This window comes from Panthera uncia, chromosome F2 (assembly GCF_023721935.1).
Source record: "Panthera uncia isolate 11264 chromosome F2, Puncia_PCG_1.0, whole genome shotgun sequence".
Lineage (NCBI taxonomy): Eukaryota > Metazoa > Chordata > Mammalia > Carnivora > Felidae > Panthera > Panthera uncia.
In genome coordinates, this window is record NC_064812.1 from 39,406,623 (window position 1) to 39,433,561 (window position 26,939).

Consider the following 26,939-nt stretch of genomic DNA (forward strand, 5'->3'; position numbering starts at 1 on the left):
AGAAATTATGCAAGTGAAGAGCTATGCAATGTGGAATGTAAGTACTTAATGTACTAAAAAAATAGTGAATTGCTAGTGAGATTTTAAACAGAAATTAAATTAACAGAGGTGGCTGGGTGGCTCAATTGGTTAAGTGTCTGACTCTTGGCTTCAGCTCAGGTCATGATCTCACAGTTTGTGAGTTCAAGCCCTGAATTGGGCTCTGTGCTGCTGCTGCAGAGCCTGCTTAGGATTCTCTCTTTCCCTCTCTCTTTGTCCCTCTCCCCACTCGTGCTCTCTCTTTCAAAATAAATTAATTAATTAAACTTAAAAAAATTTAAATTAACAAAAGAAAGTCAACTTTGACCTGAAATAGCATGCTGGCAAGGTATTCCTAATCAGGCATCTTCTAGAAATGAGCACTGATCAATGAGATGAGAACTTCCACACCTTCCCACCACATCTAACTTCTTCATCAGCATCGACATACACTGCCTTCCTAACTATGACCATAGAAGAACTTTTCAAGCTTATCCCAAAGCCCATTTCCATACTTGTGCATTAGATCCTTTCCCCTATTGCCTACTGGGAGAATTGCTTTGGTCATTCTTTTCTCTTCCACATCATCAATTTTTCCCCTCTTCACTGGACTGTTCTCACAAGCAAATAAACACATTATTTCTCTATCTGAAAAATCTTTTTCTCTACTTCATTTCTCCACAAGATCAGAGAGCCAGTGAGAGGATCCTTGCCCTTGGCTCCGTGCCTTCAAAGGCCACATTCTAGTCATTCTCCAGCCATGAAGTTTCCTATGGGGTAAGGCGTCCATTGGGACAAGAAGTGCTTACCCAGAGCTGATGGTCCCTGCATTGTAGACCATTATCTGGATACCTCATACCCCAGAGTTCTCTGTCCACCTGGCCCTTAGACCCTTACAGGGTGCTCACAGTCCTCTGAACTGGGTCTGTTTTCCCTAGAGTGGACCATGTTGCTAATTTACTCACTCCTAGGCTTGACTGATATTCAAGGGATGGCCACTTATGGGTGTGTGGCCAGAGCTTGGACATGAAGGCTGAGGTGTCTCCACCCAAGCAGACAAAGCCCCTCATAGTATGGGATGGAGCTGGGAAGGGAAGGGGTTTAGACCACAGTCCCTTTCCTTGTGCCACCAAGTTGTGACATGAACTCCAAAGTCCACGAATTCTATATCTGAACTTGATTTTCCAGGTCCTTATGAAAGTATATTTGTCAGTGTAATGGAAGGAACACATTTTATTTAATAGTTTTTTTAGCTTAATTTATCCATTTTACATGCTGAAAATATTGAATTACATCTCCATTTATTCTTTTCCCCCATAAATATTAAGGGTGCACCCTAATAACCAAGAAAGGATTACTTAAAAAAATATTTCCCTTTGTGGCAAAATTCCACTAAAGAATGGTCTATAGTCAAGAGCTCAATTTCTCTCCTCCTGTTCTCTCTTAAACACATTTGTGTCATCACTATCTATTGCACCATGTATTTGCTTTCACCATCTAATAAAACTGCTCTTGTCAAGGTCACCAATACTTCACCTTGTTAAATCTACCAATTGGTTCTCAATCTTCTTACTTGGTGTTCCAGCAGCATGTGACATAGGGATCATTCCCTCCTCCTCCTCAACATACTTTCTTTCATTGTATTCAAAGATTCCACTCTCTCTGGTTAAATCTCAATGTCTTCTTTTTCACCTCTTTGTTGATTCCTCCTTTTATCTTATCACCAACCTCCTAATGCTAGAATTGCCAGGGCTCAGTCTTTATGATCCATCCAGTGCATGGCTATGTTGCTGATGATTTCCAAATGATTTCTCCAGCCTGTACCTCTTCTTTAGCTTCGTACTCTCTACCTGACATTTCCACTTGGATGTCTAGTAGGTATCTCAGATTTCACATGCCCCCAGAGGAACTCCTTCTTTTCCAAAGCTGCTCTAATCATAGGCTTCCACATCCCAGTTTATGTCAACTCCAACTCCCAACTGCTTAAACCAAAAAACTTGAGAGTTCATTGGAATGATCTTTTATTCTTGTAACCTATCAAGAAATCATATTGGCTCTACATTCAAAATACATCCTAAACATGACCTGGTCCAAGCTCCAATCACCTCTTGCCTGGACTACTCCAATAGCCTTCTCATGGCTCTCACTTTTGGACTATTCTCCATACCAGTGTGACACCATTCAAATATGACAGACCAGGGGCTCCTGGGTGGCTCAGTCGGTTAAGCGTCCGACTTCAGCTCAGGTCACGATCTCGCCGTCCGTGAGTTTGAGCCCCGTGTCGGGCTCTGGGCTGATGACTCAGAGCCTGGAGCCTGCTTCCAATTCTGTGTCTCCCTCTCTCTCTGCCCCTCCCCCATTCATGCTCTGTCTCTGTCTCAAAAATAAATAAACGTTAAAAAAATTAAAAAAAATATGACAGACCATGTCATTCTGCTCAAGACTCTGCAGTGATTTCCCTATTTCACTCAGAGTCAAAGCCAAAGTCATATCTAGCCCTATATTCTCTAGTCCTTGATCTTACATTCTCTCCCACGCTCCCTCAGCTCCAGCCACACTGGTCTCCTTGTAGTACCTGGAATATGTCAAGTATGTTCCTGAGTTGGCACGTTGTGCTGACTGTTCAATCCACTAGAATGCTCCTCACCTAGTTATATGTTTAACTAATATCCCGACTTCTTTCAAATCTGTTTAAATCTCATCTTCTTAGAAATACTTATCCTGACCACCCTGTTTAATACCACAGCCTATCTCTAACTACCTCTGGCACTCCTAATTCCCCTTACTCTTCTCTACTTTTCTCTTTTCCATAGCACTTGCCACCTTCTAATATTTTATAGTTTGCTTATTTATTATTTGTCCTTCCCCTATCATCATCCAATAGAACTTTCCTCAATGATGGGAATGTTCTATATCTGCATTGTCTAATATAGTAGCACTTGAGCTGTTGAGCAAATTAAATGTGGCTAGTGCACACTTGTTGGAATGAGCACTGGGTGTTGTATGTAAGTGATGAATCATGGGAATCTACTCCCGAAGCCAAGAGCACCTTGTATACACTGCATGTTAGCTAATTTGACAATAAAGTATATAAAAAAAATGTGGCTAGTGAAACTAAAGAACTGAATTTTTAATTTTAGTTAATTTTAATTTATATTTTAATTTAAATAACCACATGCAGCTAGTGGCTATCATATCAAGAACAGCTCTAGAATCTGAGTGCCATGAGAGCAGGGAACTTTGTTTCATTCACCAAGATCTCCTAAACACCAGGCAGAGTGCCTGATGTACAGGTGCTCAATATAAATATGTTAATGAATGCATGATCAAAAGTCCAAGGCCAACTTTTCCAAGGCCTTGCAGTTTATCACTGGAAGAGATAGGGGCAGAACCCAGGAACTCATCACTTAGGAAAACCACCTCTTTCCCAGCATACCAAGGAAAGATCCAGAAGTCCAGACAGGTGCCTTCTGGCAGGTGTACCCTGTAAAGAAGCACAATGCCTAATCCTTGGCATCCTTGATTTTATAAACACATATACACATGCATATAAATTGGGGAAATAAGCAATCTCTCCTGCATAAAATCTAAACTTCCAGTCCCTGCCGGTACGTAACCAACTCAGTTCATTTGTGGCTATCATCAGAATTCAGGACAGACACTCTCCACCCTCATGGTCTTGCAGAAGAAGGCTAATATAAATCTATAAACTATTTCACTGTTCCAATGGTGAGGAAGATGAGGGAACGTTTTATCATTCACAGATGAAAAGGTTGAGGTCACAAAATATAAGGTTTTATGCAACTGCATCCTGGAAACCGAACAAAATTACCGAATAGCTGTGGAAATTCATGTGGTTTTGGCAGAATAAAAGTACAATATAGGAAATTAAATAACCATAGAGTGAATGATATTTTAAAAGCTATTTTGGAAATGAAATATAAAATCAGTCTTATGATACCAAATCAGGAGTTTCAAAGTGTTTTCTTCCAAAATCTTATTTTGAAGATTCATAAAACCAATGTTTTCTGTTGTACTAGGGTAGTGAAGAAGTTACAAGTGCTTTACTAAACTGCAATAAAACTAAGGATTAGCCAATACTCTGCTCCTGTTATATGCTTAATTTCTTAGGTTCCTAACAAAAGTAGCAGATTGTTATGTCTGTACTTTCCTTTAAAATACTTCAGAATAGGTTTGTCCATCAATGTTCATAGCAGCATTATTCATAATAGCCAAAAGGTGGAACCAACTCAAATGTCCATTGAGGGATAAACAGATAAACAAAGTGTGGTATATACATACAATGGAGTATTATTCAGCCTTCAAAAGAAATGAAATTCTTACACATACTACAAGATACATGAAGCTTGAAGACATTATGCCAAGTAAAATAAGGCAGACACAAAAAGAAAAACATTACATGACTCCACTTACATGAAGGACCTGGAGTAGTCAACTTCACAGAGAAAATAGAATGGGGAGTTATTGTTATTCTTTTATGGGTACCTAGTTTGGGAAGATGAAAACGTTGTGGAGATGGATGGTGGTGATGGATAACAACATAAATTCTAAAGAATAGCACACTTAAAAATGGTTAAAAGGGTAAGTTTTACATTATGTATATTTTACGACAATAAAAGAATAGGTCAATATGTGCAGTGTGATCCTATGTGTCTGTTACTTAGGTTAGGCTATAACCAGGTGCTGGGTTCATTCTAATCAAGAAAGCACAACATAGGGGTGGTCTTTCCAGTTAGCTACACAGGTTTGTCTTTTTATTTCAAACCATAAGCAATGCTTTGCTAATTAACATAACTGGAAGTCACTAATGGGTTTTTTCATTGATGAAATTAATAGTCCGTCATGTAGCTTGGTGAATGTTAGAAATGGGCTCTCATTAGTGAAATTGAAACTCTTCATTTTATTTATATGTGGATTGGCAGAAATATTTTAGAGACACTCCCCACACTTGCTCCACAAAGGCATAAGAATTCATTTATGCCTGTGGCCTTTAGCCTCAGGGATGATGGTCCTGGCTAAATCTCTCAATAGTCCTATGCCCAGCGACGAGCACCGGAAGATCCTGGATTTCTGATGATACTGGCCACAAGGGTGTCCAGATCCTGCCCCTGGAATCTTCATGATGGCCTCAGTGAATAATCTGTGCAAATTTGGGGTCAGAACACCAAAACTATAGAGTGCTAGAACAGACTCAAGTCTATAGAGATGGTCACATGAACTCTGTGTGTGGGTTTATTTGTTAGTAAGTGTTTACTGAGTAGATGTTTTATATGTGTTTATATATTTGCCTGAGATTTCTGTTCGTTGTGACCTAGTAGTGAAGTTATCAGCTAAGTAGGAAACCCTTACCTCAAAACTTCTTCAGAGGCTACCAAGATTTACCAAGAAGAAACTGAGGGTCATCCATGACCAAATCAGTCCAGGTCAGTTGACAATCACAAACACAGAGGCCAGAGGGAAATTCTAGTGTCAAAGGACAAGGAAAACCAAACCAGAATCAGATTACTAATCCTGGGAATATGCAATGGATGGTAAACTATAACATTTACCTTCCTCTCTGATTTTAGAGATAAAAATCTGAGGCTCAGAAGTCATTGAGGGATCTTTCCAAGTGCAAATGAATTTTATAAGCAGAAACTAAAGGGAAACCTTTGTTATTATCATTATTTAAGAGTTACCAGTTGTTGAGCCATTATCATGTGTGACACACTACTAGGTACTTTAACGCAGGATTGCTAATTTTCACAGAATCCTTGCAGTCAGTAGCATTGTCCCCAGTTTTCAGAGGAGGGACTAAAGTTCAGAGAAGTCATGTCAGCAGATGTGGTCAGTGCCCCATTTGTGGCCCCATGACACTCAGCATGCTTCACTAGATGTCGGCATCCTACTACAAACAATCTCTCAGGGAGTGGAGCAGGCTAGAAGTCCTGGAGATGATAGCCCTTGGATCAGCCCTTGGCTAATGATGAAAGCTTCGTCCTCCAAACTGGCTACCTCTGAGGCATGTTCTACTGTCTCCCAGATCCCAGAGTTCACTCAGAGGCTTACAGAAGTAGCCTGCTCAATAACATACTGTTTATTAGCTTCCTTCCATTTTCTGACTCATTTCCTCAGTCCCCATCAGCGCTTCTTGGAATCACCTTTCAAATAAACTACCTGTCTCAAATCCTTGTCTCAGAGAATATTTTGGGGGAATGTACCCCAAGGTAACCCAGCCAGCTACCAGGTTGTGGAATTAGACAAATGAACCCAGGTATATCTGCATTTGAGGATCGTACTGTTCTCCTACTTTACATATTTGAATTGCATCTTCCTTTTTTCCTAAGTAGAAAGAAAAGGAGAGAGTGGATATCACAGAAAAAACTCTTAAGTTTTCTAAACAGTTTGGTTAATATCTCAAGCTCTCATGTCCTCAAGAGTTTATACTCACGACTCTGCACCATAGCAATATGAAACAAATTATCCCAATGATGTTTAGTAATCTGATTAGTCAATGTGGCAGGTTGCAAAACAGCCCTCAAAGATGTCTACATTCTAGTCTCCAGAACCTATGAATGTTACTCTATATGGCAAAAGGGAACTTTGCAGATGTGATGAAGTTAAGAATCTTGAGATTGGGAGATCATACTGGATTATCTGGGTGGATCTAATGTAAGCACAAAGGTCCTTATAAGAAGGATATAGGAGTCAGGGAAGAAGGTGATATAATGGGAGGGCGGAGATTATACTGATGCGATTTGCAGATGGAGGAAGGGTCACGAGGTAATAGGAGCCACAAAAGGTAAGGAAATGGGTTTTCTCCTCAGATCCCCCACAGAAGGAAACATCCCTGCTAATGCCTTAATTTTATCCCAGTGAAAACTGATTTCTGATATGTAATGTACACAACTGTAAGAGAAGAAATCTGTGTTGTTTTAAGCCACTAAATTTGTGGTAATATGTTACAGAGGGGACAGGAAACAAACAGTCAGCTAAGCAGTACTGGTGATAATAATAGTATGTAAATTAGGTAATATTCATTCAGCCCTTACAATGTCTAAGCATGGTGCTGGGAATTCTATCTGATCTTCTAGCCTAATCCTCCCCAGAAGTCCTTTTGAGGGACTATTTTTAAATTATTTTTTAAATGTTCATTTTTGAGAGAGAGAGAGAGAGAGGGAGTGAGTAGGGGAGGGACACAGAGAGAGGGAGATACAAAATCCAAAGCAGGCTCCAGGCTCTGAGCTGTCAGCACAGAGCCCAACGGGGGGTCAAACCCATGAGCTCTGAGATCATGACTCAAGTTGAAATTGGATACTTCACTGACTGAGCCACCCAGGTGCCCCTTAAGGGACTACTTTTAATCTACTCATTTTCTGGACAAGGAAGCTGAGATTTAGAGAGGTTTAGAACTTCAAATCATAGCTAATACCTGAACTCGGGTCCTTCTGGGCCTGAAATCACGTTCCGACTAAAAACACCAGAGTCTTAATCCTTGGGATGGTGAGTGGAAGGAGGTAAGTGAAAGGACATGTGTCACCAGTGTCGCAGAGCAGCTGTCCCTCAATTATATGTTGAACAGAGGGGAACAGCCACACGCAGGATACTGAGGTTGAACCTTGGCCTCACCCACTTTTCCTATCACAGAACCTCTTCCCTCTTCCCCTCTGTGCTTCTGGAAAAGGGCAACTTAACTCAAACAGGACTGCTGGTTGGACGAGGATAATTTAGGAATTAGGTGTTTCACTTTTAAGGTCTTCTTAGCTTCTAACTTCTATCAGAATTGAGACAACAAGAAATTCCTCCAGCAGCTTTCTTGAAATTGGGAGTGGCTTTGAAAACCCAGAAAGAAACACATCCTTCTTAGTTTTTTTTCAGTTTGAGTGCAGTTTAATTTTCAAAACAAACAAAAAGCTCAAATGGTCACACTGATTCTAAAACAGAACAGGATTTAAGGGGCGCCTGCGTGGCTCAGTCGCTTAAGCGACCGACTTCAGCTCAAGTCATGATCTCGCAGTTCATGAGTTTGAGCCCTGCGTTGGGCTCTGTGCTGACAGCTCGTAGCCTGGAGCCTGTTTCTGATTCTGTGTCTCCCTGTCTCTCTGCACCTCTCCCGATTGTGCGTGTTCTCTCTCTCCCTCCCTCCCTCTCTCTCTCAAAAATAAATAAAAACACTAAAGAAAGTAAAAAAAATAAATAAATAAAAGGGAACAGGATTTGACTGATTCACACAGCTAGATGAGAAAAGCAGGAAGTAGGTTTATATACCTTTCCCCCTGTTTAACATCCAATATCTGAGAGAGAGAGAGAGAGAGAGAGAGAGAATCACCAGCCAAATGAATAAATAGGGCCACATAAATGAAGAAAGCAATATGTGGGAAGGAAGGCTAAGACAGTACTTTCATCTAAGGCTTGCATCTGTGTATTTTAATCACGTGCACTAATACCCACTTACATACTTGCAGGCCATTAGCAGTGAGACAGGGGCTTCTTTGTTTGAAACTTTGTAAAGCCAACATTTACTCCAGGATAGTAAGTTTTCATTTTGCCTGTGCCAACTCTGACCTCCTGGAACTGACTTCTAGAACCCTAGATGGCAGAGAATTAATGGCCAAATCAAGACTCAGCTGGAAAGAATGTGTGATTGATTAAGTGATGTCAGCTTTGGACTCAGAATAGGGGAGTTGTAGGAATGCTGTGCATTTGCTGAAAACTTCAAAACAATTAACTGTGGGAAGAGCACACTGCCCAGATTGAAGACCATGCCATCATCTCTGAAACTATATGCTATGAATATGCAGTTTTCACTTCTGCTTCTTCCATAGTTTTCCTAACTGATAACCAGCAAATCTTACTTTTTGCTTCTAAGCATACTGAAAAACAATGACTTTAATTTAAGAATGTATTTGACAAGAAGTTCAAATCAAATGTCCATCAAGTTCTCTGAAGATAAGGAATATTATATGCACCAAGAATCATTAAAGACAATAAAGCTCTAACATTCCTTAACACAAGTGTTGTTGGGTATTACTCTAATAAAGTTCTTTATCAGCTCAGTGAGTGAATGGACCTTTACTTCTCACATAATAATTCTGTGAAATGAATGCATACAATTCATAATAATTTAAATCAATTACAAATTTAACTTTAAAATCACCTCTAAAACTTACTTAGGAATGTTAAAAGAATTTTCTCACTTGTTTTGAAAGTATCCAATAGGCAATCACTAGGTTTTATCTTTTTACCTATTCTTCCCAGGCACATATGGTGGTGTCATTCTATCAACCAAATTTCCCATTATAAGAAAACCAGCAGAATCAAAAGGCTACCCAGAATATTGTTTTCATCAATAATAATAATAATAATACCATCTTTTACATAGCTCAAGTTTGCAACTGTTTAATCTATCATATCTACTTGATTTCTTAAAATGTTTATTTACTTTGAGAGAGAGAAAAAGTGTGAATGAGCAGGGGATGGGCAGAGAGAGAGAGAGAGACAGAGGGAGAGAGAACCCCAAGTAGACTCCATGCTGTCAGTACAGAGCCCGACAGGGGGCTTGAGCTTATGAATCATGAGATCATAACCTGGGCCAAAATCAAGAGTCAGACGCTTAATGGACTGGGCCACCCGGGCACCCCTACTTGACTTAAAATAATTTTTTAAATTCACTTATTTGAGAGAGAGAGAGAGAGAGAGAGAGAGAGCGAGCGCACAATTGGGGGAGGGGAAGAGAGGGAGGGATAAAGAGAGAATCCTAAGCAGGGTCCATGCCCAGGGCACAGCCCTACATGGAGCTCAGTCTCACAACAGCAAGATCGTGACCTGAGCCAAAGTCAAGAATAGGACACTTAACCGACTAAGCCACCCAAGTGCCCCTTGATTTTTATTTAATATATGTTCTACAGCATTATTCCCAAATTATAGATATTAAGTGAGGTTACTGAATAAATGGCAGAGCTAGGACACAAACCCCAAACACTGTGACTAAGTCCATACTCCCATGCCTGATCTGCCTGGTTTCTATTACATCACCATGTGATTCTCTGGCCTGAGATAAACCCATTTCCCTACTGCCCCATGAGAACTCCCCCCCTCTGCTACTTCTCTCTTCTTTTTTCCTAGCTCAGACTGCCTCCCCTTCACCTCCACCTATTTGAGGTCTACAACTCCTCATGGCTCTCCTCATCTCTGCCATCTTTATACATTTTTGCTATTCTTGCTGAACTCCTTCCATGCTTACGTTTTCAATACTTATTGATATATTCCTCCATGCTGTTTGATGTCCATTCATTAAACAACTAATTCTTGAAGGTCTACAATATGCCAAGTACTACCTAGGCACTAGAGATTCCTCAGTGAATAAGGCTTCTTCTTGTGGAGTTTATGTTACAGCTGGGGTTCCTGCATTTAGTATTTACATCTAGATTTTTAAGATCCTTTGCAATGGTAACTCCACTTGTGATTTCTCTGTCTATGGAGGAGCAATGTAATTTCAATGTTGTGTAGCTTATCACTAAATTAATAAACGGTGCCCTGGTGGTGTAAGTATATAGGTAGCTAATATCAGGTGACTAGACAGGTAAACTTACTTGAGATACCAACTCACTCCATTCTCCTCTAATTTTTTTAACACTGGGAAATCTACATTACCATTGAGTAAGGTACTTTTGGAATTCTCTAAGCGAGAACTTGTAAAGGAATTGTAAGGGGGAAATGCCTGGGGATTGGTTTCCTGTATATGCTAAAATCAAGATCCAAAATATCCATTTCTCAGAGATATGCCCGGAAAGACCCACTACACATGGGAACAACATTTTAAAAGGTTTTGAATTATTGTGCTCATTAATATGTTTTTTCCTTCCTTTGATCTTTTCCTTGAGGACAACTGGAGCTGTACTTACAACATTTCAAGGGTGGTGAGAATTTAGAACTAGGAAAAATCACTTGCTCAGAAAAACATATTTTAAGACTTTTTATTATAACCAAAATGAACAAGGGTGGAGTTGAACTCACCAAAACAAAACACCTTTCCCTTCCAAGTCGGATAGGAAGTGATCAGAGAACGAGCTTTAGGACTTCTTCCAGAGAATTCATCATAGGAAATTTAGTGTCTCGGGTGTTTTAAAAACTTGGTTTAAAAAATACTTGGTTTCTGTGTTAAATTAAACTTATATATTTAATGTGCCTAAGGCAGTTTCCTCCATAAAGTTTCTCCTTGAATTTTGCAAACACACACACACACACACACACACACACACACACACACACCTCATGTTATTATAGAGTTAGTTTGCATGTTTCCCTTGAAGAATCATGAGATACTAATGGCTGTTTTAGGACCTGATTTGCATAAATATCCCTTTTCCCTATTTGAGGACAGGTGAAGGGACTCTTGCCAACTCTTCTAGCTACTTAAGATCAAACTTCCTCCAGAGGACAGCCAGATGCACTCAGATAGTATAGGAGCTCACCTTGTGCCAAGGAACACAGTGAATTTCTGTCATGCCTTAGGACACAATCTAAAGAGAATCTTAGTACTAAGCAGGGGTATAACACTGGGTAATGCTATCTAGACTTATCTCTCAAAATTAATTCTAGAGATGTTTCTCAAAGATCTTAAAAAACATAATGACCCTGGAGGAACAAGAAAAATTTTCTATAGAGAGCTAATGTCTAGAGCTGGTGTGGAGAGGAAAATACGCCTTCTCTCTCAAGAACCCAGAAGCAGTCTGGGAGGGAAAAAGGCATTGGAGAAGGCCTCTTGAAATTGATGTTATGACTGGACCCACTACACTAAGCTTCTTGAGAGCACAGACTGTCTTGTCCATGACTGACTCCCTAGGACCTAGGACAGTGATTGCCTCATTAATGTTTTATAGCTGAATTGAATGGAAAGCAGCTGCAGAAAATGATAAAATAAAAAAGTGGGCAGTGCAAAGTTGGGAAGACTGTATTATTTGTGTATTCCAAGTTCTCTCCACCAATCTATTATGAGGCCCCAGTGATATCTGAGAGAGAAGAGTAGAGAAACTTTAAAAATACAATAACTGGAATAATGAAGAAGATAAAGGCTGTGATAGAGTCAATGCTATGTGTTCACCAAACCATTTTTCTCCTGGAGACCCAAGAAGGCTCCATTTCCTAGCTTCCTTACACCTAGACAGGGCTATGCAACTAGTCCTGGACAATGGCTTTTGGGCAGGGGTCACATGTGCTACTCCAAAGGCTGGCTGTAAAAACCTCTCTTGTAATCTTCCAAGTTCTCTCCTTCTCTCCCTCCTTCCCTCCCTCCCTCCCTCCTTCTCTCTCTCTCTCCCCCTTCATTGTTTGACCAAATACAGAGGTACAGAGGTGTTATTTGAAGACTTTAAGTGTCTAAGGTCTTAGGGCACATCAAGGCCAGTAGATGGAAAAAGTCTGATTACCTGAATAACTGTGTAGTATACAACATCCCCTCCCAAACACTGATCCCCACTGGCCTGTGTCATGAGCAAGAACTAATGTTTATTTGTTAAGTCATTGTGATGGGGCTGTTTGTTATAGCTGCCAACATTACATATGCTAACTAATATAGAAACCATTGGATTCTGTGTTAGTTATAGGGACATTGAACCCTCTGATTCCTGAAGGAGAGCAGGACTGGAAAATGGGGATTGCTAGAAAATGTGGGTGCACATTTGTATATGTATATACTAAATCAAATGCAATTTATGAAGCATTTCCACATGCAAGATATAAAATAAATAGCAAGTTATTTTCGATTTCCATAGCACTTGTCAGTTTTATCGTTTATCATATTTTGTCTACTTATTTTTTTAATATGAAATTTATTATCAAATTTGTTTCCATACAACACCCAGTGCTCATCCCAAAAGGTGCCCTCCTCAATACCCATCACCCACCTTGTCTACTTATTAAGGTATGTTCATACCTTATTTCCCTTTCTAGGTGGTAAACTTAAAGGAAGGGCTATATTTTATTCAAAGGCCTAATTCAATCACAAAGTCCAGTTCACTCTTGAACAATGAGGGGTGGGGGTTTGGGGTTCCAAACCCCCCTGCAGCTGAAAATCTGCATATAACTTTTGCTGCCTCAAAAATTTTACCACTAATAACCTACTATTGACTGGAAGCCTTACCAATAATGTAAATGGTCAACTAACACATAATTTGTATGTTATTCAGATTATGTACAGTATTCTTACAATAAAGTAAGCTAGAAAAAAGAAAATGATATTAAGAAAATCATAAGGAAAATATATTTATGGTGTTTTATAATCTACTGTATTTATGGGAAGAAACTCATGTATAAATGGATCCACACAGCTCAAACATGTGTTGTTCAAGGATCAATTGGAGATATATAATAAGTATTTTGAATTGATTTCCCAGGCTTTCTCTCTCAAAGAGTAATAAATGGAATAAGGTTGATGAAGTACGTGGAAAGTATTTACCCTGCCTTTTTTGTACTCTAGGCTAGTACTCCATGTGTTCAAATCCTGACTCCAATACTTATACGCTATATGACTTGGCTAAGGTAATTACCTCTCTCATTATCAGTTTCCTCATCCATTAAATGAGATTAAAGTAAGATAATATATGTGAAACATTTAGAAAGTGCCTACCATATAGTAAGTATTCAATAAATATAATCATCATCACTACAACCCCCACCATAATTTCACTAGAAAATTGTTGATAATATTTGTTATTTTAAACAGGTATAGTAAACCCAAATGCCTTTAGGGTCCATGTTGGTAATGTAAGTGAGATAAAGTAAAAGCAAAATGGCTGGAGTTCAGAACTAGGTGGTAAGAAAACTAAGAGGCCTATTACTATATATTACTATATATATATAGGAATATATATACACACAGTAATATATAGTAATATATATGGTGTATATATAATATATATAGTATATATATATGGTGTATATAGCAATATATAGGAATATGTATGGTGTATATATATTCCTAAATATATAGTAATATGTTATATTACTATATATATTCCTAAATATATAGTAATATGTTATATTACTATATATATAGTAATATATAGTAAATATATAGTAGTATATTTATGAATATATATGGTATATATATCATATATACAGATAGATAGTATGATTAACACTATGTTAAAAGTTTGCTAGGAGAATATAAAGAATGGGTGCCAATCAGCCATAATGATTACTAACATTTCCTGAATGAGCACGTTAAGATGTTAGTATATGAACTAAGCTTTAAAAGATAAGAAGAAGTCAGTCACAAGGATTAGAAAGAAGTAATGTTAGAAGCAGAGGGAACAGCATATGAAAGGAAGAATTGTGAGATAATTTGGTGTTTTGAAGGAACTTCTGGTAGGGTGTTATGCTGGAGTAAACGTCCACATGGAAATCTGGTCGGAGAGCAGGCTGCAGAGTTTGGCAGGTGGCAGGTTATGAAGGACATTATATGCCATGCTCAGAAGTTTGCCTAGAAAGCAATGGGAAGCCACATTTTAAGAAGATAACTAGAAGCAATGTACTAATGAGAAAGTTTTAGTGCCTTAACTAAAGTAATAGCACAATGAATAGAGAAAAGGCTACATTCTGAAAGTAGAATTAGCATATCTTGGGAATCAATTGAGTGGAAAGGGCTGAATGAGGAAGAAAGGTCTAAGTCAATGCAAAGCTTTTAGGTTTGTGTGACTAGGATGATAATTTTTATTCCTAGAGGTGGACTGGAACAAGAACGGGATCAAAGTTCAGCTCTGGTCATGTTGAGTTTAAGTACCTACTGACCATCCACATGGTAATGTTGACTACATGGATTTTAACACGCAGAGATATAGATTTGGGAACTTCCAGAGCTATCTTTTAGGGACACTGAGCTAAATAAGAAGAGAAGAATCCAAGCATGACACCCTATCACATACTAACACTTAAGAGACCAGCACACAGAGAGGAACCTGAAAAGGAACGGGAAGAGGGCGGTGCAAAATCAGGGAACAGAAGTGCATCAAAGCTAAAGAAGTAAAGAGTTTTAAAATGTGCATGGGGCTCACCTGTGTCAATGCTTCAGGAAAATCAAGTAAGGAAAGGACCCATTTGATTTGGCCAAAAACCAAATGAGTCCTTGGATGGGTAGTCTTGGTGGACTGCTTCAGGTGGAATTCAGACTGCAGTTGAGAAAAGGAGTCAGTGGTTGGTGACATGCTTGGCTGCAAAGAAAAAGATCTGGAGGGCCATGGAGTTATGTGAAGGTGCTCACATTTTTTTTTAAATGGAAAAGACTTGAGAATATTCTATATTCTAAAGGGAAAATATTAGTGAAGAGAATTGAAACTATAGAAAAGAAATAATTGCCAGTTTGAGGGGCTTGAGAGTGTAGAAGTTAGAGGACCCAGAACATAATCCTGGAGAAGAAAAGGAATATAGATCCTATTGTACCCAAAAGGGAGAGTGGGAATGGAGGGATAATGGACTGCCTTTTGCTGAGCAAGGAAGGAAATGGAGGGTGGCAGAGGAGTTCAGTGGTGGTAGTTTGGGAGAGGAACTGACTGAGGACATACAGAAGGGGGCCTTACTGAGGTCCCAGCTAAGGTTGGAGGCCATGAATTTGCACCAAGTTAGTGGTGTATGTGACTTTTTCAAGAAGCCTTGTTTTCGAGTATAGATGAAGCAAAGAAGGCAGATGAATGATTTGATCCAAGATGTCCGGACATCAGAGGAAAAAGCTTATGCTCAGGAGCTGTTTAGTGATTTCCTCAGCCTGAGATTTCATTATGAGTCTGAACAATTTGCAAAACTGCAAATCATCTGAGATTTTCCCAAAGCCATGTTGAATACTAATTCATCTAGATAGACAGTGTAACCTGCAAGGGAATTGGAGCCTTTAAACTCAATTCTCTCTTGACACTTGAGAAATGAATGGAGAATTATGTGTCCAATTCTTAATCCTTGGAGGGCCAAGCACAAAAGTGTTTTATAAGAGTTATCAGAGAAGAGTTTTGTTCTCAGAATGCTCATTCTGAAAAAAAGTAGAAATTAAAAAAAAAAAAGGAGCAAGGAGGCTTTCACATACTTCTAAGAGGAAAAGGAGGGGGCATTCCCTACCTTTATGAAGCCTCATACCTTATGGAACTCTAGGTACTGGCTATGACAAGCCTTTACATTTAAAGTAGAAGGCAAAGAAAAAGCAGACAAATGGCTTCCCTTAAAGATTTCATATTCTATTTTTTTAAGTTATTTTCCTTTTCTTGTTCCACTGAAGGATTATGTACAAATCTATACCCAGTAGAAGCAAAGTGGGTTTTTTTTAATGTTTTATTTTATTTTTGAGAGAGAGAGTGAGAGAATGAGCAGGGGAGGGGCAGAGAGAGAGGGGGGGGGACAGAGGATCTGAAGTGGGCTCTGTGCTGACAGCAGACAGCCCGATGCAGGGCTCGAACACATGAATAGCGAGATCATGATCTGAGCTGAAGCTGGATGTTTAACCAACTGAGCCACCCAGGTGCCTCTAAAGATTTCATATTCTAACTGGTGGGTTAACCTCTCAGGAAGCTTAGTCCTTACAAAGAATACAGATAAGAGGAGGGACTCCTGTCCTCTCTGCCCAGGGTAATAAGCATTGAGTGTAAGTTCAATCTCCATAGTTGTCTATGCCACTCATGGGGCACAACTGGATTCCTTCCCACACCTCTTGAGGAAGGATCCCTCTCTACTATTTCTGCAGAAGCACCTGTTGGACAGGAATTCCCCCCACCATACCCTGACACCATTTCATGTTTATGTGAAAATGAACATTTCATAGGCTTTAAAAACCTTATGATTCTGAGGATAGCCACAGCTGACAAGAGATTTCTGACAGATTTAAAAGGTAATGGGTTTTCTACTAGTTTCAGCCTGCCTATATTCCCTTTTGTTATGAATGAATAAAACTTTCTGGACCATTAACTGCCTTTCTTCATAATTTTAGCAGCCCATAATTTCAGTATTATGTGTCAATATAGGTGTAATACATACATAAACAAATCCAAAAATGGTAGGAATCATGTGTTTTGTTGATTTTGGTTCCAGAGGTATTCAGGATAACTGCAGATTATCTGGGATGGTAGTAAATTCAGATGGGCCTGATATTTTATATCCATCCATCTATCCATCCATCCATGCATTCCACCCATTTCTCACTTGAGTAGACTTTGGAAAACCATTTCATTCCCCTTGCTCTTCCTTATAATTCCCCTACTGACCCACTGCTTCATGGAGAGGAGTCTCTACTCACCCTTCTCACTGTTCCTAAATCCCTACTTCCCAAGTTCATAAATGATAGGGGCATGCAACTCGAGATCAGAGGAACTAATCATAAACAAACAATGGCAAAGCAGAAAATTAATCTTAAAAAAAAAAAAAAAACGCAGCACCTACAAAGAGAACCTGAAATGTTCATGGCAAAAAAACATAATCTTCCTGGTTTGCCCTTCCTGCAGATAAGATTAAGATATCCAGCCACAGAATTGTACCTCTTCCTGAGAACACCCAATCTAGAGCAAATCCCTGCTTCCTTGGACCCCACCTCAAACTCTGTCCTAACGCAAACCCAAATGTCTCAAGTCCTTTTCAACATCTTTGACTGAGAAGCCCCATGATTTCTCATGGTGTATGTCCTCTCCCACTGCAATGAGTAATAAACCTGCCTTGTTCAACTGCATACGCCTTCTGGTCTTTGACAAAGCAGAAGTTATAGGGACTCTTGGGGCACTCTGGTCTGATGTGAAGTGTACACAGTGTTTGAAAAGAATGAGGTGGGTAAAGAAATGAAGAGGTGACTCTAGTGAGGGTGGACAAGGATGTTTCCTTTCAAAAATCCTAATTCCAAAGAATCTCTTGAGAACTTTCCCACACTCAGCTCCTTTCTCTTGCATGAAGTCTAATATGGAGGCACCCACACACTGACTCATGATTGGGAAGGCTTTTGTGGTTAAACCTTTTTATCCCATACATTATTCTAGGCCAGCTCAGCAGCTGTTTGTTATTTTCAGTGAGTCAAATATGGTTGACCTTCTAGGTTCTGAGTGTGGGAAATGTAAGATCTCCAAGGGTACCAGTTAGAGGGTGGTTTAGAAATGTGACATGTAATATGGCATCTCAATATCTTTATAGAAATGAATTGAGACGGGATGAAGGTAAAGTAGAAAGTTAAGGAGAAAGTCTCTGAGGAGATGGTTTTACAAACCATCATTTAAAACCAAGGGAAATTATTATAAAACATAAGGAAAATGCTGGGTTTTCTATGGGTGTTTGGTTTCTGGAAATCTGTTACTTATATAACTACAGGACCATGTAGAAATTAGTTTATTTTTACAAGTTGTGCCTCTGTATTTGTCAGAGTCTTGGTATTATGGGGGTAGAAGGCAAAGATGATTATCTCTACTCATACACTAGAAAACTGAGTCATGGTAATAAGTCTCTCAACACTGCAAAAGCTTCATCAACAGGGCTCTGGAACTCACCCAGGTCTTCCCACTCTAGAGTGCTCTCAGCATCACCACCAAACTGCTATTCATCCCAAGTAGCCCAGTTGTTATTCCTTTGGTTCTGAATCTGATAACATTATTAAATCTGGGAAAACACTGACTAGATCATGCAATTCTTAGGTAGCTACAGTAAGTCGATGCTGTTTGAACACATGAGCAAGGACCCAGAACCCCTGCCTTTCCTCAAAGGATGGTTCCTGGACACCCTACATCTTAGTCATAAGGGGATTTATGGGGAACTTAAGAAAAATGAAGATTCTGGGTCCCAACCCAGACTTACTACATTAGTGTTTCTTAGTATGGGACTCAGGAATCTGTACTTTTAACAGGCTTTACAAGAGATTCTTAATTATATTATTTGAATACCATTGGTCCAGGGTAAGTAAGTGTTTGCAAAAGGCCAAAGTTAAAGAAAGGATCAACACCCCCAAACCCTATTGATGTTGAGTTCAATACACATAAGGGTTAGGGTAGTGTTGAGAAGGAAAAAAGTGGCAAATGTTTCATTCAGGAATCATCATGCAAAAATTTGAGAAGGAGCCCTCTTAGCTTTTAATGACTACAAAATAAATACATCTACAGCAGTAAGGGATTCAATGTGGTTTTTTTTCCAGATCTTGTAACAAAACTGCTATTCTTATGCTCATGGGGGATGAGGGGATACCCCTGTACTAACAGCAAATGAAAAGGATCTAGTAGACCATTCTGATGTTAGAATCAATGGCTTTAGGTCTGGTCTTGTTTAAGGGGAAAACTAAGGATTATATCATGGATCATTAAAATTGCTTCTAGGACTGTGGTTTTTGGAAAGAAGCAGACATACAGCAAGGGTAGACAGAATCAATGTGATTTTCTTAATAGCAATGGCTGTCTAAGTATCTTGGGGGTGGTAATATTATAAATTATTATCTTTAAAATTTTTTAATGTTTATTTATTTTTGAGAGAGAGAGAGACAGACAGACAGAGAGAGAGGGGGGCAGAAGATCCGAAGCCAGCTCTGTCAGCACAGAGCCCAATGTGGGGCTCAAACTCATGAACCTTGAGATCATGACCCAAGCTGAAGTCAGACATTCAACCCACTGAGCTGCCTAGGCACCTCATACTATCTTTTTCCATAGAAGGGTTACCTTTAAAAGTTATTTCACGCATAGCTTGGACTTTATATTTTATGGCTAAGCTACATGCAATATATTCCTTTTCTAATAGTTTTAATCAAGCTGTTCTTTTAAGCGATCTATGGCTAAAATTAATCAAGTTGGATGAAAATAATGCTAAAAACCAGTCTGTTACTCAAAGTAGTATTGTTTTAAAGATTTTTTTTTTTTTTTTAAGCAATCTCTACACCCAATGTGGGGCTAGAACTGAAGATCAAGAGTCACTTGCTTTACTGACTAAGCCAGCCAGGCACCCCCGCAACCCCAAGTAGCATTTTTAAAACTAGGTCTTATGTTCTGAACGCAAAAATCTCTTGCAAACTAATAAATGCAACACAAGGGAGTGAAGGGCTCCTGTGGTAACAGAGTTAAGAGAACCATCAGCCTCTAGCGCTTGATCTCAATTATTCTAATTTTCACTGTTGGAACCGATGTTTAAGTTCTTCAACAGTTGCATAACATTTGAAAAGTCAGTAAAATCACATGCTGGCTTGTAAAAATCCATCCTAGGTTATTCACTCTATAATAAGTAAGCAAACTGCATACAATTTCTCTTTACAAAATCTCATTTGGGACTTGAATGCAGTACAGACAACCAGACAACAGGTATTAAGTGAAGCCAGCGAAACTTTTGCTTCCTTTTCCCAAATGGTCATCTTAGACACAGATGTTTAAAATGTGCTACAGATGTGTAAATCAAGGTAGATGGCTATTTATAAAATTAAAATGCCACTGACCAAAAATGAAATATGTACCATTTTTACCCCACTACCAGCTTGGCAACTAGTTCAGTGAAAATTAACTATACTTGCGTGAAATTTATTACCACTGTGTTCATTAGTACCATTTCTTTTTTACCACTAGTATTTTTACCACAAATACACAGTAATGAGATATTGTCAAAGGAGTAAATACTTTCTTTTCTGAAATCATATTTTGAAAAGAATGGATGGGGGGTGGAGCTCATTTTCTCTTTCTTTTTCTTTGTTTTTAACTTCTGTTTGGATGTAAAATGTTTAATAAATGGAAATCAAATATCCTTTGATGACAAAGAAATTTCCAATATGATCTTATAAACTGTGCTTACGTATCACCAGGACAAAATAATAACTATAGGTATTTCAATTTAAAATTTGATCAAGTGCTCTAAATGTATCACTTCTTTTTAAACCAGGTACTGCAAAGGGGCACTTTTTAAAACCAGGTACAGACTATGAATATAAAATATCCCACGTTAGCAATAAACTTTTGTATTTTTTAGTGAGATCTTTTCAAATTAATCTTTCAACACTCATATTGAGAAATCCCAGTTCTTGTCAGTTCTCAAATTTAATGACAGCCTTTTGCATTTGTGATGTTGAGGATTAGAATAAGGTAATGAATTCACACACTCAGCTAATTCAGTTTACCTTCAGTCCACAAAATTAATGCAACTGGATTCCTAGTGGGAAAGCCTTTTAAATTTAAAATTCTGTTTTGGATTTCTTAATTTACTACTCAAGGTGTAATGCTAATTACCATTACAACAAAAGATTAAAACAAAGAGAAAAGACTGCTCGACTCTTCCGGGTGGTGAGGACTGTGGTTAAGCAGGGGTGAACACCCTAGCCCTCAGCTGTAAGGCAGGGTTGAAAGGCAGCAACCTCAGTGAACAGCGCCTGGGAAAGGTGTTCTCAGCCAGGCAGCTGACTACTGCAGCTAGGAGCCACAGGCTGTCTTGATTTCCCTTCGTTTTTTCACAGTGCAAGACCATTCCTTCTGTCCCATGTAATTTGCAGCCATTATCATAGATATTAGATGTGGAAAGACTTGGCAGGTCACCTAATTCCCCAGCCCTTCGCACAGAATGCCCCTGTTGAATATTTATGAGGCAGTTGTTAGCTGGTGGAAACCAGCCTATTAGCAATCGTGGTCATTTACCACTACCTGGGGGCAAACAACATCAAAAGAGCCTTTAAACAAAACCATAAGTGGAAAAAAATAATGAAGGAATGTCATATTCTAGGCATTTGACTAATGGTCAGATAATGAGATTTATTAAAAACTTCCAGAGAAGCTAGATTCCTCTTACGTTTGGGGATCAGTTGAAAAGGCTCTCAACAATACCTGATGGTGGCTCTTTACTTTTGTGTAGGAAAATCTCAAAATAGGCTCTTCCCATGCCAGAGACAGAGCATGCTTCAAAAGCCAACCCGAAGGATTCTTGATTTAGGTACCATAAATTTAATTAATATGAGACAGCACAGTGTATACTTGATTAACATAAGACAACATTCTCAGTATTGCTCTGAACAGTGGGAGTTTTGAGACATTTTAAGCTGGCTACCAGGCAGAAATTGGAGAGAGTATCTAGCATTATTTGATATATGGGATAATTTAGACACAAATCCAGATAAATCAGGCCCCAAGTGGATTTGTGTGTATGAAGCTGGGTGTGTGTCTTCGATGAATCAGGCTGCACTGATTGCAAAGCCTACGTGAACTAAGAAGCTTCCACTCCTCACTGTTTTCAGCATCACCCCAGGGATGTAAAGACAGCTGAGAAGGAAAACAGGCTTGCAGTCAAACAGAGCTGGGGCGGGTCTGCACTGCACTTCATACAAGTTAGGTAGGGGCTCCTAGTGGGTCTTAGCCTCAGTTTCCTCCTCTGTAAAATAGAAATAGCAGCATCTACTCATATGGATATTAAGAAGAGAGGATAAAATAGTGAATGTAATGCATTTAGTACCATGCAGGTCATCAATAAATACTGGCCTCCCTTTCCCTTCTGAGCATTCTATAGTTGCATTTATATGTTCATTTCTAGAAGACAGATTATTTAGGCATACACCAGAAATTTATTACAGGTAAATTTGCATGGCTGTAAATGCAATCAAATTTTCAAAATATTTCTAACCCACTGAACAGTAGAACAGGTTTTTAAAGTGCCAAGCAATTAAAATTGCTTCCTTCACATACCCTTGAGTTTAATAGCAAACCAACTCAAAATTTAATGTTGAAGAAGAGGCATGCTCATGCATCCTGTTTTCTTCATTTGAAGGAAATGGGAGCCTAGGATCTAACAACTTCCTCTCTCCTGTAGAATTCTCCAAGCTCCTCAAGCTGCTCCTTCCTCTTCCAGAAACACTAAAGAATTTGTAGGTCACTTCCTCTTTTCTTCAATATGGTGGTGATTCATTTAGATATTAAGGATAATTAAGCATTACAACACACTTGATATTTAAATATTAAGAAACACCATTAACCACCATGGATGAAACTACCATTGACTTTAACCTCGTTCTCAACTTCTTTCTCTCCTAGTTCTTCTTTTAGCCATTAAGTAACTCCCTTAAGGTAGCTCTTCTAGAATTCATTTGATTATTCATAATATTAATAAAATATGCTCACAATGTCCAAAAGCAGTACCCCTCTCTTATTTTATTTTTTAAAATGTTTATTTATTAATTTTGAGAGAAAGAGAGAGAGGCAGAGAGAGAAGGAGAGAGAGAGAGAAAAATTCCAAGCAGGCTCCACACTGTCAGCGCGGAGCCCGAGGAGGGGCTCGATCCTACAAACCACGAGATCACAATCTGAGCCAAAATCAAGAGTCAGATGCTCAACCAACTGAGCCACCCAGGCATTCCAGTACCTCTCTTTTAAATGAAAAACAAAAAACAAAACCCAATCAAACAAACAAAAAACACCCTCAAACTATGTTACTATGATCATGCATACCCAATATTAAATACTTAAGTAAAAACAGGAGAAAATGTCAACATTTTGGATATTGCCAACTATTCCAGGAGATAAAATACCTGGGTAGATGACTTATAGATTCAGCTTTTTGAGGTTCTAAATACTTCCTTAGAAATATGGATTATAGAATGAAACATGCTTTTAGGTCAGGAAGAGACCCAAAAGAAAGAGGGCATAACTTCAGAGAGGGTCCCAGTGACTTGTAATTGCAGACATATATTGAAAAAATCTGATCCAAATCTTGACCAAGAACATGAGGAAATAAAACCAGAATTAAGTAGTATTAAAAAAAAACATACAAAATCCAAGAGAAGCCAAGAAATATGGTACTAACAAAAGAATGAATAAAAATCCAAAGCAGCAATTTACAAGGAAGGTTGGTGGGTATGTAAAACAGTCTTTGTGCTTATTACCTGGCATGGTTTTTCTTTGGTGCGTGTGCACACGTACGCGCGCGAGCGCGCGCGTACACACACACACACACACACACACACACCCCGCGTAGTAAGGAAAAGCAAAAAAGAATGACTAGTTCCTTTACAAGGTGCATAAACACATTCTCAGGCAAAATTAAACTCTTTAGTTCCAGGACAGTGAAAAAGCACACACTTTGTAAATGTCCCTGAGGGCCTGTGACCCAAGGCACAGGGAAGCACATACCACGATATGAATGGCGTCGTATGCACCTCTGTAATTGTCAACAGATGTGGCATGCCAACAGACTAGAAACAGTTGCCACTTAACACATGCTTTTTGGTGACTGATAGGATGGAAGTCTTAGAAAAATGAAGGTTTGATGAATGAGGCATCCTGCTTAATTGTGCTAAGCTGTTTAGTTCAAATTTTCATAAATAGATTCAACAGAGAAGAAACAGAAAACCTTTTCCTGATTCTCTCAAGAAATAAATAGGGGAGGGCTAGGAAGGAAATGAAAGAGAGAAACACAAGATCACGTTGCTATGGGATACTTAAACTGTATAAATCAGGCATTTGTGTGGTTATATTAACAAAAATTGAAATAAAATTAGTATGAAGACCAGATGTTTAAAAAAATTAAGAAAATATATTCTTTCTCTTCCAAGATATTCTCATCAATTTGCTCCCTACATTTTAGTGATGTTGAATTACCAATCTTTTGAACAATTTAAAATTCATAGCTGACCTTTATTCATGTTGGTTTGATATAGGCAATTCTGTGCTTACCTAAAAGGTAAAGGTTCATGAGTAGACTGCTCCTTTGTTCAAAACACCACTGTTTTACACTGAAAGCAATTTTAACTTATGGAAATATATGGGATTTTGATTATGGAGTATTGACACTATAAAAGGCTTAGACAGGTAATTCCTCCATTTTCAGGTCAGAAAAGGTGCATACTAAATATATATTTTTGATGCATACTATTTTAATATCACTGTCTGGGATGAGGTTCCTTGCCAATAGAGAATACATAGCTGGTCCATAGCATATAATCTGGAACTTGATTTTGCCCATAAGAGTCAGAGTGCCATCTGTGTCCTTGGCCATGAGCCAGTTGGCTTTTACACCTTCATTCCTATAATCCTCTCACCAACTCTCATCAACCCATAATCAATTTACTTTGGCTGAATAGGAACTATAAAGAAGCCTCAAAATCCCCAGAAGCATCATTTGACATCGAAGAGCTAGTACTGCTATTAATAGTTGACTTTTTTCTTCTTTACTTCCTTATCTAAAGTGTTATTCTATGTTACAGTGAAGTGAGTGGGTGCTTTTCTAAATAATGCCCTTGAACCAGTAAAGTAGCAAGGTGACTTACAGTGGATGCCAGCAGCTCCATCACTCATTTATGTAACCACAAAGTAAGTGTGCTAAGACCCAAAGGTCAGTGAATATCAATAATACTTGTGCATCTTTTGCAGTGTTTCCTAGGATATTCAAGTATATGCCCAGCCATTCTCTCTACTGGGTCTAAATACATGAGAGCATGTTCATAGCAAGGCCTCTTCAGTTACTTTTGTAAATATAAAGCTATTCCCCAAACCCTGAAACCACTTATTGGAGATCCAATATCTAGAGTGTAATTGACTTTCAAAGACCTTATTGCTTAGCAAATATATTCAACTCTTACAACAGTCCTGTGAAATATTATTGCCCTTATTTTACAAATTAGGAAACTGAAGCTCTGAGAAGTTAAATAACCTGTCCAAAGCACACTTGCTATAAAGCGATGAATCTTGTTCCTCTGTCATGACACTTGCTCCTTCACCACCACAAGGGGTAGATAAGTGGCTAGAACAAGTTAAATGTTAAAGGGGGTCTTTGGGTCTTTGTGATTGTTCTTGCACAGTGTCTTATTCTTGGGTAACATGCACAGTAAAGTAGCTGTAGAGTGTGTTCCTAATGACTGCTAAATTTCCCCACTCCCATAGGTAAGGAGAGACTGTCGGGTGGGGATGGGAGGGGAGAGCACTCAGGTATTAGACAATGCAGATGTGACTAGGTGTTTTATTTTTATTTTTTAAATGTTTGCTCATTTTTGAGAGAGAGACAGACAGACAGACAGAGCACGAGTGGGGGAGGAGCAGAGAGAGACGGGGACACAGAATCCGAAGCAGGCTTTAGGCTCTGGCTGTCAGCACAGTGCCTGATGTGGGGCTCGAACCCACAAACCATTAGATCATGAACCTGAGCAGAAGTTGGATGCTTAACTGACTGGGCCACACAGGCGGCCAGAGACTAGGTGTTTTAAACTGGGGGTACTTTGTGACTGCTTCTGGGACCTTACTGCTGCTCTTCCTTAGATCCTACGATGGCAGAGGTTTTGTGCATTTTATATTATTTGAATTCAATTATTTGAATAGTGAAAATGAAGGTGGTTACTGTGTTCATTTGCACATTATCCTTCTCTCCATTTTAAGGACTATACATCTTGACCATGGGGGTGGATATAAGAGCCAGCCCGGGTCACTGTGATCTTCTCAACTGAGTTGAATATAATTAGTTACTCTTCTGTGCATAAGAAGCTATAGAGATATAAAAGGCTTGAGTTGCCTATGGTCATAGGCTAGCCTCTCCAGGGACAGCTGGCTTCAGAGAATGAAGGCACCATGAAAGAAATTGGAATAAGCACAAGAGAGAATATGTGTCCTAACAGCATTCAAATGCTGGAATCCAACAGACCAAATCCAACCCTACCCTTCTTGTGGCTTGCTTGAATTTCCCATATTTTGCTTCAGGTTGTCCACATTTGATTTCTGTCAGTACTGAAGAAGTCTAGAATAATACAGAAATTTTACTTTAATAACTGAAATAAAAATAGTGGATTCTTGAGAATGAACTTTGTGCCAAGCATTTCACTTAGACTGTATTTTTTTTTTCAGTATAATCACATGAGGCAGGTATTATTTTTTTTTAATCTTTTTAACGTTTATTTATTTTTGAGAGAGAGAGACAGAGACAGAGACAGAGCAGCATGAGTGGGGGAGGGGCAGAGAGAGAGGGAGACACAGAATCCGAAGCAGGCT

At 38.9% G+C, this 26,939-nt stretch overlaps 1 protein-coding gene across 2 annotated transcripts in view; it reads right to left on the reverse strand.

The window, feature by feature from the left end:
* Positions 1-26,939, reverse strand: part of CPQ (carboxypeptidase Q) — a 467,130-nt gene that overhangs the window by 33,946 nt on the left and 406,245 nt on the right. The window contains exon 8 of one of the 2 annotated variants that reach the window (XM_049633067.1): positions 24,305-26,688. The exons of the other annotated variant lie outside the window; for it this stretch is intronic. Coding sequence (XP_049489024.1) covers positions 26,648-26,688 — 41 coding nt within the window. The 3' untranslated portion in view covers positions 24,305-26,647. Of the gene's footprint in view, positions 1-24,304; positions 26,689-26,939 lie in introns of those variants that run through there. 2 annotated transcript variants of the gene reach the window in all.